Source organism: Bacillus rossius, chromosome 1, assembly GCF_032445375.1.
Source record: "Bacillus rossius redtenbacheri isolate Brsri chromosome 1, Brsri_v3, whole genome shotgun sequence".
Classification (NCBI taxonomy): Eukaryota; Metazoa; Arthropoda; class Insecta; order Phasmatodea; family Bacillidae; genus Bacillus; species Bacillus rossius.
Genome location: NC_086330.1, coordinates 327,728,169 through 327,742,452, shown reverse-complemented (window position 1 = coordinate 327,742,452; position 14,284 = coordinate 327,728,169). Strand labels below are relative to the sequence as shown.

General features: G+C 39.0%; 1 protein-coding gene across 5 annotated transcripts in view; it reads left to right on the top strand.

Annotated features, from left to right (window-relative positions):
• Positions 1–6,068: 6,068 nt before the first annotated feature.
• The window catches only part of LOC134528012 (jouberin-like), a 68,676-nt gene continuing 60,460 nt past the window's right edge, over positions 6,069–14,284 (top strand). For 3 of the 5 annotated variants that reach the window (XM_063361170.1, XM_063361172.1, XM_063361171.1), the window contains exons 1-3: positions 6,069–6,271; positions 9,744–10,846; positions 12,769–12,914. In XM_063361170.1, the coding sequence (XP_063217240.1) occupies positions 6,086–6,271; positions 9,744–10,846; positions 12,769–12,914 (1,435 nt within the window). In that variant the 5' untranslated portion in view covers positions 6,069–6,085. Of the gene's footprint in view, positions 6,272–9,743; positions 10,847–12,155; positions 12,327–12,768; positions 12,915–14,284 lie in introns of those variants that run through there. The other 2 variants (XM_063361173.1, XM_063361174.1) reach the window with 2 other exon arrangements.

Genomic DNA, 14,284 nt, shown 5'->3' with positions numbered 1-14,284 from the left:
GGTGAACAGAAAATTATACTAATAACGCACCAGCACACTCTAGCAGGCGAAAACAATTGGTGGCCTCCAGCGGACGAAGACAAGATAGTGGATATGACATCATACCAGTTGATGTTATATATACTTTGGTATTGGTGGTAGGTCAGTCTGTAGGTGGCTTATGTGGAGGAAGGATCTGTTGATTTTTTTTGCACTTAGAGGATTCGAACCAAGGACATAAATTTATCTAATAAAACAGATTTCTAATAAGTTAATTTTTTGATGGATTTTGGAATTTTTTTCATTAAAATCTGTAAATAAATAAAAAATTTAAAGATGGCGGACATAACGAAACATGCAACATTAATAGGATCCAATATGGCGGTCGTAACGAAAAGTGTAACGATGACATAGTACTCAACCAAGATGGCGGGACGTTTCGAAACATGCAATATTGATATAATCCAAGATGACGACCGTAACACTAAATACAACAGTGGTTTTTAAGTAATATTTTATTAATCAATTCGTTTAAATGATATTTTTAATGATTTTTAAATTTTTTCCCTTTTTCTAACATAAAAATTACGGATTTACAAGATGGGGACCGTATCGGAAATTACAACAGTTATGCCTTAATACAAGATGGCGGTTGTGTCTCAAACCTGTAGTGCTATTATTACTTAAAATTATAAAAATTTACATGTCCGAATATGCATGTTATTTTTATATATACCTTATTTAATATTCAGTCTCAATGGCCGTGTGGTTATAGGCTTATGTTTTCCAACCTAGAGATCAGAGCTGCGATAGTTCGAATCACAGTGCATCCAATGTATTTTGCATAAAAATTAAATGTAATATGTCGATTAGAACAATAATAGCTATGTTAGGTAATGGAACATCGGCCTTATGTGATGAGACAGAGCGACGCTGTCACTCTCTAGGAACAAACAGCAGAAACAAAGTTGACGGTATCCAAGATGGAGGCCTCCAGTGGAACAGAAAAAAATCAAGAGCGATGCTGGCGTTATCTAGGAACAAACAACAGAAACAAAGTCGACGGTATCCAAGATGGCGACCTCCAGTGGGACAGAAAAAAATCAAGAGCGATGCTGGTTATATCTAGGAACAAACAACGGAAACAAAGTCGATGGTATCCAAGATGGCGGCCTCCAGTGGAACAGAAAAAAATCAAGAGCGAAGCTGGCACTCTCTAGGAACAAACAGCAGAAACAAAGTCGACGGTTTCCAAGATGGTGGCCTCCAGTGGAATAGAAAAATCAATATGGCTACAGAAACGAAAATTTCATCATAATGAGTGGGATGTGCAATATCAAGATGACGGATCCAATATGTCGGTTCCAATATGGCTGCCGGGGTCAAGGACAAGTTCAAAGGTCAAGGACAAAGGTCAAGGTCACTGTGTTCCAAGATGGCTGTTGTGATCTACCTGTCCTGTTATGCTGTGTCCATTACATTCATCCAAGATGGCCGCCGTGATGTCACAATCCAAGATGTGGCATGGGTCTCGGCTCCACAGCCAGAAGCCAGGGCCAATAAATACATTTGCACACTACTTCGCACTCAGACTAAAAACATGAACTTATGTGTAATATATGAACGTCCCATCTGTGAACACTTATATTTAAATAACACAACCAGAGAATTCAATTCGACCACACGGACTATCCATCAAACCTGAAGCAGATTTCGGTAACTTTGGCTATTGTAGTAATGAATTCGATCAAAGTTAACAAATTCCGTGGGCAATACACACCTGGTCTGCTTGACGAACTGGCCGAGGCAGCGGGGTTCATGCGAAAGTGTGCATGGTAAAAAAGAATAATGCAAGCCATTGATATCCCTCGGCCTATGGTCCCTAATTTCCTGTTTGCGAAAATGTCCTATTTTGCCCATGTAGCTCTCGTCGGTGAGGAAGTGAGTTCAGGCCAACGTGGCCGGGACCGGAAAATACGGGACCTGGAGGGAACGTTACGTAGGTAGGAGGAACGGTAGGTAGTTCAAAGGATAATGCGATGATGTCCGTTTTCACGAGCCCCATTTTATTTCTGTATAGCAATCCTGCCGCAGCCTGGCCGACATGTCGTGGAACGAGCGTCCTCCCCGCCGCGACCCTGACTCCCGGAAATAAGTCTCGTCCTTAGGATGCGACCCGAAACGAACAGAGAAGGTAACCCCGTAGCTAATTGTACCAGTTACGAAAGTTCCGTATAGATACACAGCGTGTACGCGGCCCGTCATGTGAGCGGACAGGGTCCAGTAAATACTCGTACTGATTGAGAAGTTCGGCGGTTCGAAGAGGCACTTACACGGCCTGTGACGTATGCAGTTAAAGTCCCGATAGACACGTAAAGCTGAGAAAGTCCAGCGGAATAACGAATGCTAAAGAAGAACAGCTCGGCTGCAGAGACAGTCCCGTGACGTTTCACTGACTACAAACTCAGAGCTAAGAAAACGCGTCTCTCGAGCGGAGCGGAGCGCACGACTGCTCGCTCTCGCGTCTGGTTCACCACTGCACTCCTCCGCCCGCTGGCAGGCCGAGGCCCGCGGGCCGCGGAGGAGGAGAGGGGAAATCGGCCGGCGTGGGAGAGGCCCACCTCGTGGTGTGCCAGGCTGCAGTTACATGGCTGACATAACACTTGTATGAAATCTTAGAACTATTATAACGATATAAAAAGTAGTCAGTTAATAAAATATAAACACAAATGACTCAGTTAATAAATTACAGAATAAAGATGAAGTATTTACATAACTTTCACATACACTAATCCAGACGTAAGTTATATATTTGCGGAGGCTTGTGGTTATTTAAATGCATTAATAGAACATAGTTATTTACAACACTCCTGGCGTATCAGGGCCCACGCGGGTGCGTCCCTGCTCGCCGCACTTCACAGTCGGTGCACTGGGGGGAAACATATCTTCCTTAGGTCCACGTCGGTGGACAGGTACGGCCTCTGCATCTGGGAGGGTACGACGACTGTCGTCACCATGTATTAAGCCAAGTCGTGCTAAGATACAATTTGTTATCTAGTAATTATAGTCTTTTCCTGTAAAAAAATGTTTAGTAATTACTTCATTAAAATTTTAACAGTATTAATGAGGGGCAACAAAACTGTCACCCAAGTAACAATCCATATGCTGGTGGGGGCTAGCTATCGAGCATTGCCTTCGCTGGCTCTGCTCTGCACTGGTGCGTGTTCTGTTCGCACATTTTCTGATCGCACATGATCGGGCGAGGCGGTAGTAGTGACCTATGCGAATTGGAATAGCACCGATGGTTGGAAACAAACTGCTTAGACAATACCTTATATCATGCCATGAATGATGACAGCCTAATCAAATTATGTTTGCCATCACTCAGGTTTTTGTGGTCGCAACCCGGGGAGGACCTAGTTTTTAGTGAGTTATTTCTATGCCGAATTTACCAGGTGGGAGCCAGGCTAGCCCGTGTGTCTAGCCGTTGTTGAAGACATGGGGTGGTAGAGCAGGGTGTGGTTCGTTAGCCCCAGCGTGTTAACTAGGTCCGTAGGCTTTGAGTTGGCTTGCAACACACCATATGCGGAGGGTCGGTTGAGGTGATTACTGGTTTGAGTGAAATAATTGACGGCAAGGTTCGATTGGTGGATTTTATTATGCTCTGTGCGCTTCACTTAACACTGTTTACAAAGTACACAATTATATTCGACACGTTGCACTAACACTTTACACTGACACGTTAATTCAAACAAAGTACAAGGCAGAGCACCTACTCTGCTTACGCTAATTGCTCACGTTCCCTAGTGGCAGTTATACGTTGTGTCTCGGCTGGAGTCGGCCAGCCCCGTAAATTATAATTAAGTTGACACTTCACATGTTTGCTAATTACTAAATTTTGTGACCGGCAGGCGTTTGCGCGGTTGTCTTAGCAAAGGTTCTGTGGTCTGGAGTCGGCCAGGTCCGTTATGCTGTTACTCGCGTGGCGACATGAACGCATCACGGGAGTTAAATGAAAAGCGGCTGGGTGAAGCCCTGCACCGTACTTGGTCTAGGGACTCGCAGAGGGTGACTAAAAAGGGTTTTGAAGAATTAAATAAATACCAGTATGACGATCAGTGAGACAAAGGTGATGACACTCCGCGGGACGAACACATCCGCCCTAGGCCGCGAGCCGCGAAGAACTGCCGGGAGAACTGGCGCCGGGGAGGGAGTCATTGTTCCCTCGCGCCAAAATCTCGAATTTACCATTATACAATATAAACTGGAAAACTTACGTGCTAATTACATGTCACTCTTGTTTTAATTATATTTAAGGCTACTCTCAACTGGTTCTGTGTCTATTGAATTTGTGGCCACACAATTAGCCGATAAAACATTCAAAAGTGGGGCTCAAGTTCGCAACTGTTCGCTTATTATTCAAACACTCCCATCGCTGCACATTTTATAATTAATTACGACTATGATGCACTTAAGCGGTTTTCCGCTTTAATTAAGGCCCCAGGCCACACAGGAAAGAATTTGCGTTAGCGAATTGGGATGCCCTTAGGGCCATCACACACACACTGAGACACACCATTCTCGGCACTTAACTTTGGGTAATTATACCTGATGAGTTTAATGGGGCTTAATTTTCTAGCGTCCTTGCTAGGGGAGTATGTTTGATTAAGTTACAGGGCGCTAGGGCTACTTGCTAGAGGGTGCTTCCTTTGACTCGTGTTGGCTTGGCAAAGGATGCGTTCCACCAGCAGGGGCCAATACTGGTGGGTGGAGGCCGGGCTTTGTGACCTTCGGTAGTACGACGTCATGTTGTATGTGTTTTAACATATGGTCGTCAATATTAATATACTCCACATAATTTGTATTAAAAACATTTTAACAAAATACATTGTTCAACATATCATGGGATATTAATATAGGTACAAGGTTTTCTTTACTCAAAGTCTCATTTTGACCTTTTAAATTTTGGGGCATCCTTCAGCATTTTACTTGCTAGAAATAGTACAGTTGATGGCCGTTTTACTCGAGAGAGCAATATGCTTTCAGGTCTCTCAGGCCATGCCCTCTTATGCTCCTCTCGAGAAAGAGTTGCGAGGGGAAGTCTTCTGTTGGTTATTTCAATGCGATCGTTTACTTCTGTGCTATTCGTAATGTTCAGTGTATTGTGATTTTTAAGGAACATAATTTAATTATGTATGATGTTACAAATGACAATGATGTTTACATATTTATATATCATGATATTTTGATTAAAGTATTTTTTAACATGTTTTTATTTCGCTCTCATCATTTGTGACACAATAGTAGGTATTGCCTAAAAAATTTCATTTTCAGAGGTATTTTGGTTCGCAATTATATTTTTCAAAATGACTTCTATTGTGCCATGTAACAAATAAATGAACCCCAAGTCGTTCTCTTCGCATATATGAGAGTTACAAACTCTTTTTGACCTATGTTCATTTTCTCCCAACTCTAACAAGTCCTAGGGAACAAAAGAGATGGCGAGTAAAACTAACCTACCATCAGTGTAATTTTTAACATAATATATCAGTTATTCATTCTCTATAAAATCCAAATATAATGACCATTACAAACAACACAGAAGTAGATAATCGCGCTGAAACAATCAGAAAACGTCATTCCCTCTCAACTCTTCCCCAAGTGGAGAAGCATCGGGGGCATGACCTGAGTGACCTGTAGCTTTCTTGCTCCCTAAAGTAAAACGACTGTTTGCCATACTGATTTGGCAAGTAAAACGTGCAAAGGTTCCCCGAGAGTTAAAAGGTCAAAAAGAGGCTTCGCCTAAAACAAACCTTCTGTCTTCTGATTTGCTGATCAGCACTGGCTTTTCTGAACAAAAACTATTTTTGTCAGTTAATTCGCTGTAGCATTTTTCAAGAGTCTGCTTTTGTGCCAAGTAAAAAATAATAATAACAACAATAAGCATCATCATCACCACCACCACCCTCTAATCGTTCTCTTCGCCTACACGAGAGTGACTTCAGTTTAACTGCTAAGGAGCAAAGAGATGGAGAGTAAAACGAACGAAGACCGTTGGTCGCTCTGTGGATGCTTGTATGCTCGTTGCTCTGTTGGTTGCTTAGTGATGTGCATTGTTTTTGTTTACAAATTTTGGGTAGTTTCTTGCGAAAGAATTATGAGTAAAAATATTAAAGAAGATGAAATTCCTCTTACATTTTCATCGCCTGCTCTTAGCGAAACGAAAGCTAAATTCGATTCTCTTCTACGGGTTGCGATAGAAAAGTATCCTAAAGAAAAGAAAAAGTCTAAGGTACTTAGAACGTAAATTTTGTGAAATTTAGGAATGTTTAATAAGTACTGGAGATTAGCGACTTTAAAAATTTAATACTATTTAGTTAATTAGCCAAAGTAGACGTTCATACGAAAATAAATAAAATTATGAAAATATTTTTTTTTCTCATTCTTGATGATTCTGGGAAACGGCATTGCGGTATTTCAAGTAGTCGACTGTCAACGTGCCGACATCTGTAGCGTAGTCGGATGTACACCGGCGTATGGTGAGAGGGGCCCTGGGTTCGAGTCCCAGGTATAACACAAACGTGCTGATATTTATGATGTGATAACAATGTTTTAACGGGCTGCTGGCGTAAGCTGTAGACCACATTGCAAAAAAAAATATGTTTTAGCTGTCAGTTATGGTAACTTCATTTAATTTACTGTGTAATAGTTTGAATTGCTGGTTAGGTTAGCTACATATAAAATACTCTAGAAAATATCTAGAATAGCGGCTTTACCGTAAAATAAAAAATTATATAAAATACAGAAAATGGTGAGTTATTGGTACAATGTCCAAGAACTTTTGTAGTACTTAATTAAAACAGCAAGCATCATGTACCAAGTGTCACGGGTATCACTAAAGGAACAGGAAACCCTGACAAGGCAGGAAAGAACGGATGTGAGTTTGTCAGAAAATTAGGTGCCCAGTAGAATTCATAAATACAACAATTTATTAACAGGAATATTATCACAAACAAATATCTCATCTCATTCTCGAACTGACATTGATTGTTATGAAGCTGTACCCCTTGCATGGTGGGGTTGAACACTCGTTACGGGTCAACTATAACAAAAATACAAAAAATTAACAATCTAATAAAAATATCAATGCAGCACCCTTAATCAAGTTTGTGCCAGCCTCAGCTCAACCTACTGTGTATACACTGTCAATCACAACTGTGGTTGGCCATAAATTTACTGGGTGACTTTTACAAAAAATATAAACACTTAAACAAATTCTCAATGAACTATTTGCAACCCAGTACTTACATATATAGAATTTACCTAAAAGGGATATAAAAATATATTTATACAATCAATAACAAGTACTGCCTGTGGTTAAAATTAATTACTACCAAAATAAATACAAAATAAAATTGACTGAAATGGTATCTGTAGAAGTTGGCTAAAGTTTCTATTATGTCGACAAAAATGTCTCGCTGTCAGCCAAATCACTTGTATTCCAGTAGTTATTCTTATGCACATTGTGCCGTGTGTTAATACTGAAAATAGCTGCGGCGAATTCTCTTGTGAGCGTGGTGTTACGTTTGTGAGTGCTCGTTATGTACGGTGTGGGCAGTCAACGTCAGTATTTGCCTTCATGTATAGGTAGTGTTCTGTTCATGTTTTCTGAAGCCCCACTCTCTCACCCTCATGGAAGTTGCCTTATGCTCGCCAATTATGACTTCTTATTAGAGCTTGAATTCAGTTTCTAACTGCTTTCAGAGTTTTATGCTTGTAAAGTGACACAATCTTCTTTAACTTGTCTCTATCAACGTTTATGACATGAAATAGTCTCACCAAAACAAAGTTTTACAGCGTAGGGCGGCGAGCGGTGTCGGAGCAGGGAGGAGGCCTGCCTCGGTGAAGTCCCAGCTGATCTGCTCCCTGTTGACTCGAAGCATTGCCCTTTTATAGGTACTCGCAGAACTCCTTACCAGGCTAGAACAGAATGGTCTCGTACGTTTGGGGGATTAAGGGCCGGCTTCCTTTTCCGGCGAATTGGCGCGCAACCGATGACGCCCGACCGCTTCCGAAGAAGCCTGACCACCAGCCACAGCGTTCAAATTCCCCGCGCTCTTGTGTTGCGCAGGCGTCATCCACAGACATGTTAATGGCAATGACGATTCTGAGTGTGTACGAAGGTACAAACGTTACACAAGAATCAATATATTCAGAATCATTCCATCAGGATCAAAGTATTGACTTGGATACAGGATAAGGATTTATTACAGAGGTTAAAAATTAATAAAAAATATTTAGGATTTTTATTGTGCTCTTTGGGGATGATAAGTTGTACCATCAGCACCCACAAACCACAAGTTTATGAACTTGAAAAAAATTTCCAGAATAATTGTTTTAATTACTTTAGAGGTAATTCTACATCATGGATAATGATGTAGAAGTATAAACTTAAAATTATATTTTATCCCAAAACATTTTTTTTTCTCTCATTAACTTATAGACATATGTTCAAACTGTGCAGTAAAACATTTGTAGCTCCAACTTTGAACTGTGTTTAATCAATAGAACTGTAAAAAAAATTTTTATAGCACATTCAGTTTGCATTTTGTTGTGGTTATTAATATTGTTATAGCATAGCACTTTGTGATTCAAATCATCAATTATACTCATAAAGTCGTCATGATTTAAGTGCATAACATTAAAAGTTGTTTTTTGAAAAATGTAATTTTTAACACGATATTGATTTGATGATGAATTATTCAAATTTCTTTATAAACAATTACTTTATAAGTTGTGTCGTCAACTCCCGTGCATCTCACACCATAGACCAATTTAAGGGATCTTCAAGCATACAGTGAGAGCTACCAGAATTGAGTTTGAAGTGTGTAAGCGGGCTATTTTTTTTTTCATTATGATGGCTTTCAATGATATAATTAACTTTCATAATTTAACTATGTTAAGAATATCCTTTCTGTGTTTTTCTTTGAAAGTTAAGCAGTAGATTAATTAGTCCTGTCAATGAATGTTAAAAAATGGGGTATAGAGGGAAATGGAAAAAACACATTTTTTGACTTTAGGACTTTGTTTGGACTTGTTAGGAGGTAAACATACTGAAAGACCTCACTCCTAGAAAGTGAGCAGGGGGCAGGGTGGCACAGAAAAGGTCCCTTTTATTGGTTTTTAGCTTTTATCTTGAAAAATATGCATCCTAGTGAAAATACCATTCTATACAAAATTAAAGCTGACAAAATGTTCCATAACATTTGTTCTATTCGCTTTATGACTATCTCACATAGTGTCCGTGATATCTGTGCTCGAAAGACACTAATTTTGAAAAAAATATATATTATTCGCTAGGATGCATAGTTTTCAAGATAAAAGCTAAAAACCGATAAAAGGGACTTCCTCTGTGCCCCTGCTCCCCGCTCACCTTCTAGGAGTGATGACTTTCAGTATGTTTACCTCCTAACAAGTCCAAACAAAGTCCCAAAGTCAAAAATTGTGTTTATTCTATTTCCCTCTAATCCTTTCGTTGACTGGACTGTTAAACCCATAAATTAAAAATATTAAACATATCATTAAATAATTATTTCAACTGATAGTTCATATTAATAATATGTAACATTTACTTTTATTTTTTTGGTTTTTTTACAGTTTAAATTGTATGTACTTTACTCTGCTTTAGTAACTTTTAATTCTCGAATTTCGTTTAACTTGCTGCCGGAAATGATACAATGAATACATGCTTATGTGTATTTCAGGGGGTTGAAGAGAGAAGGAAACCCAAGCAAAAGCCCAAAATAGTGCACAGCTCATTACCCAAACCTGAGGCATCCGAGGGTTACTCTCTAACTTACGGTTCGTCATCCCAATTGCTACCACACGATGCTGAGTTCTCAAGCAGTAGAGAAGAAGAAGAAGCAGTGGAGAATCCCTCGAAGGCAAACAGACATTCACAAAACCAGAATGTGGACGTTTCTGAGTTGATTGCAATGCCAGAGAACCACAAGCAGAGAAATAACGAAGGCGGTGCTGACGGGAGGACAGACGTAAGGAAGTGGAGCAGCGATGCGTCACCGCGTCATAAGAAGCGCGATGCAGATGTACCGGAGGAAAGTTTCGAGGGCGAGAACAGCAGTGGTTCGGTCGATAATAGAAGTTCAATCAAGAGGCCCGTGCCTCTGCCGAGAACCAGAACCAGAGTGTGCGCTGGAGCACTCGTTAGCAACAGTGTTACTAGTTACAAGTCAGAGGATGAGTCTGGTACCGACACTCACAAGTCCTTGGTCGTGGAAGCGCTAGTGAGCGCGGCCGATGGCGCGCCGCTCTTCACCACCGACCGCGGGTCGCCGGGGACACGGAACGCAGGCGGGAGACTAGAGCCGCAAAGTTACGAGGAGATCCAGATGGCAGAATTGAACTCACCGAAAGAGAAACCACCCGGACACAAAGTTTCACACAAGATCAGCAAGAAGGGAAAAAGAACTAGAAAAAAACATTACGATTCTGAAGAGGAAGAAATTGTAACGGATGATGTAGCACGTGTCTGTGACCCAATCATAGATTCACTACAGATGGAAAATACTGATGAACCTTCAGAGTGTACAGGTACGAGGAATGAACCTGCCCCTTCAACGTACAGTTATGAAAAAATTGTTGGTGTGTTCGTACACAACAGTGATTGCTTGCAGCCAGACCTGCTGGTTCGACACCCTCTCGTAAAAGTGCACTTGATCTGCGCTGATACGGGGCAGTACCTCAAGAAGAGCAGCGTGGACCGCTCGGTTTCTTTCTTCTACGAGAACGAGACTGTCGACTACATCTTGCCACTGATGACTGAAAGTTATGACTTTCGTCAGAGAAGGTAACAAAGCCATTGAGTTTTTTTTTTTTTTTGTCTTTTAAAAGTAGCAGCTTTTGACTAGATTTGATTTGTTGTTGCTCTGAGAAAAGTACAGAAGTAAACGACCATTGATAAGCTTTTTGTATTGACTCTTGAATTAATAACTCATACCATCTTCATTTATTTATACAGTATTTAACTGACAACTATACTGTCAGTTTTTCTACTATTTTTCTACATTGCTTTAGATAATTTGTTTACTTATAAATATTTAAAGAAATGTATGGTAAAATTGATCAGCAAACCATGAACTCTATATTGAGTCAAACTGATTTGTTCATGGTCAGATAGAAAGTGAGGGCCTGTGGGAAATAATTTTTCCGTGCTACCTTCCCTTTATTTAATGTACCAATTTTCAAAACCCATAATTTAAAAAAAATCTAAAGACAAACCTAATCAGTCTTAACTGTAAGTGCAATTTGCACGTATGGTATAACTTTTGAGGTTTCCATTGAATTCTGTTAGCAATAGACTTGTAAGTTTAATCGTATCAGTGTACACTACAGCATAAAAAAGTCTCGAAACTCAACTGGGCCTCCTAGTGCCTGGGCCCTGGGTATGTTGCCCCTTTTGTCCAGCCCTCTCATTGGCCCTTACCGTAGTACCCAAGTGACTGTCACTCCTCAGTTGTGCAATAATTTTGAGTAATTTTACTAAAATTTAACTATCGGTAGGCCTGGTACGGTAGTTTTTCTCTAACATCTAAGTGTGTTGGTCAGAAAGGCAAATTACTACTCATCCTGCCAAACACATCCCCTTTAACTTCTTTGTCCAACTAAGAAGATCACAGAGAGAATAATGTTACTTACCCTTCCTATCTAATACAAAGCTAAATTACATATTGTCTTATCACACAATTCTACAATGAGTTTTCAGTATAAATGATGGGGGAACAAAATGATAAAGTCTCTTGTTGTTGGTGTTTACGATGACCAACTCTGTTTTCTCTGCCTTGTGACGGAGGTTACTGGATCAAGTTGTGTTAACGACTTAGTTTCGAAACTTTGTTACAATTCTGAAACTTCAGAGGTTCACGAACGAGAAAAAAAGTTTAAATGTTGCATCTTTTAAAATTCAAGAATAGATAGTTGAATTTTAAGGGAATATTTGAAGAAATTAATTTTCAACACCTATATTGTATTCAAAACCATAAGTTAACAATCAGTTTTCATTTTTGTCACAAATGAGAAACCTTTTATTACGTACATATTTTTGTCAGCTGATTGATTTTATTTTGGCTCTGCATTCTGTAATCAATATTTTCTATGATCTCAACAAATAAATAAACAACTTCTACATGAAGTACTTTTATATTTGTTTAAGTTGTATCCTGATCTTATGTGTTTATGTTCTGCTTTACTCAATTTACCCTACAATCATGGAGGGCTAAACTTGAGGTGATGGAGTAAAGAATCAAGTGAATCGAATCCAGATTGGGAATGTAAGTAAATTACACAGTGTTAAACTTTTAAATTCTGATAAGAGTTAACCTGGTAAGGTTTGTTCGTAAGCGCCTCTTTGTTCCTGTTGTGACAGAATGAAGATTGGTTCACAATAATTAATAAGTTGCCTTTCTAAAATTATAGAGCTAAGTAAATTTTTGATTAATAAATGCTTTAGTCTCCCTTTGATATTCATATTTCTAGGAGACTTTATTACAAAGTTAACAGGGTATGAACATATTTTTAATAATTTCAGGTATACTATTTAGCAAGGTAAGAAACTTGTAATGCTTATTTTAGTTGCGTAAATATTTTTGTTGTTCAGTATGTTCTATGTACTGAAGTTAAATAATTTATGTTTATTTTTGTTTGTGTTGTAGCTAAGTATGTTAATATTTTCAGTTGTTTGTCAGTAATGTAGAACATTTAATATCATTTCAGGTCCATCTTACCATCTTGGGAAGAACTACTTGTGTTCAATGAAGATATTGAATACATTTTAAACCCTGACCTGTCAGTGGTCATCATGTTTGAGATTTTGGACTTTGTAAGCTTCTCTTTAGCAAGTGCTAGATACAAGAAACTAGGTAGTATATTGTGGTAATATTCAGTTGTGTGTTTTTTCTCAACCTCAGACTAATCATGTCTACTAGAGATGTGAGAGGGGAAATTTTCCATGGAAAGTTTTTATTTGGTCTATTATCTGGAAAAATGTAACCACATAATTTTCTGTAAAATAATTTTTTCCATTACTCACATTGATTAACATAATTTAAGGTAGTTTTATAAACATTATACAATATTTTTTTTCTTCTGAAAATGAAAGCTACTTACTGTTTGAAAATTTTTTTTTTTGTTTGAGCTGGTATAGATTGTCTCACTCTTAGATTGCAGTACATGGCATATGGTGCGCGCTGTTGCCAAATCTCTAACACATTACGAATATCAGGAGATGTGTTTCTTTGTAATTTTGCGCAAGAAGCAGTTAAACAACTCATATTGTTATCTATAATATTTTATACTATCACGCTTATAAATTTATAAGCATGATAGTATAAAAGCTCTTTAATCTGGCATGTTAAAACCATGGCTGGCTGGATTGGCTTACAACAAGAAACCGTTCACATACTCAAGAATCATATGATGCAAGATACAAATAGTCCCAAGTCATGGAATGCCCTCATTTAGTTCCTATGCCAGACTAATTCACTCATTTTGTGCAAGTAGGAAATTTTTGTTAGCAAGTTTCTCTTTGCAGGGATGGCTTCACCAAAATATGATCCATCCAAAAGCAGTCGACCTAGTGTTGCTGCTGGTGTTTTGTAATTTTTTTGAGTCCAATTGTCTAAAATTTTCACACTGCACGTGCATTGAAAACTACTTTTAATATGCACTTTAAGAGTTTCACCAGCTGTCTAGTTTCAGTAGGGTTCTCGCTTCTAACAGGACCGTTGAGAAGGTAGAGCGGTAGAGGAAGGTTGGAGGGGGGGGGGGGGGGGAATCTTTGGTGCCTGGGCACCAGTTTCAATATTTTTTTTTTTAATTTTGGGTCTACCCAAGTGCTTTGTTTATAGAACTCATTGGGAATTTTTGAATTGCGAGGTACATACAGCTTACATTTGCAGTTATGGCCATATAGAGTTAACATAGGGTGGAGACCCACAAAATTCTCTCGATAGCCCTGGCTTCAAAACTGAATACTGTATACATTCTACCATTATGTTGGGTAGTCACATGGCCGAGATAGGAGTACCAATAGGATCACTTGTTCTTTTCAAGAGATGTGGCTTTGCAGTAAACTATGGCACGTGTCCTATCACCTCAGAATCTCTCTTGAGAGCTTTCGTGAGCATTTGGCAGTCTTCAAATTGCATTGTTTTATTTATGCATTATAGCAATTCTGCAATTTTTGTTCATAGTGCAGTGAGCGGCAATAATTAATATGTTATTGGAATTC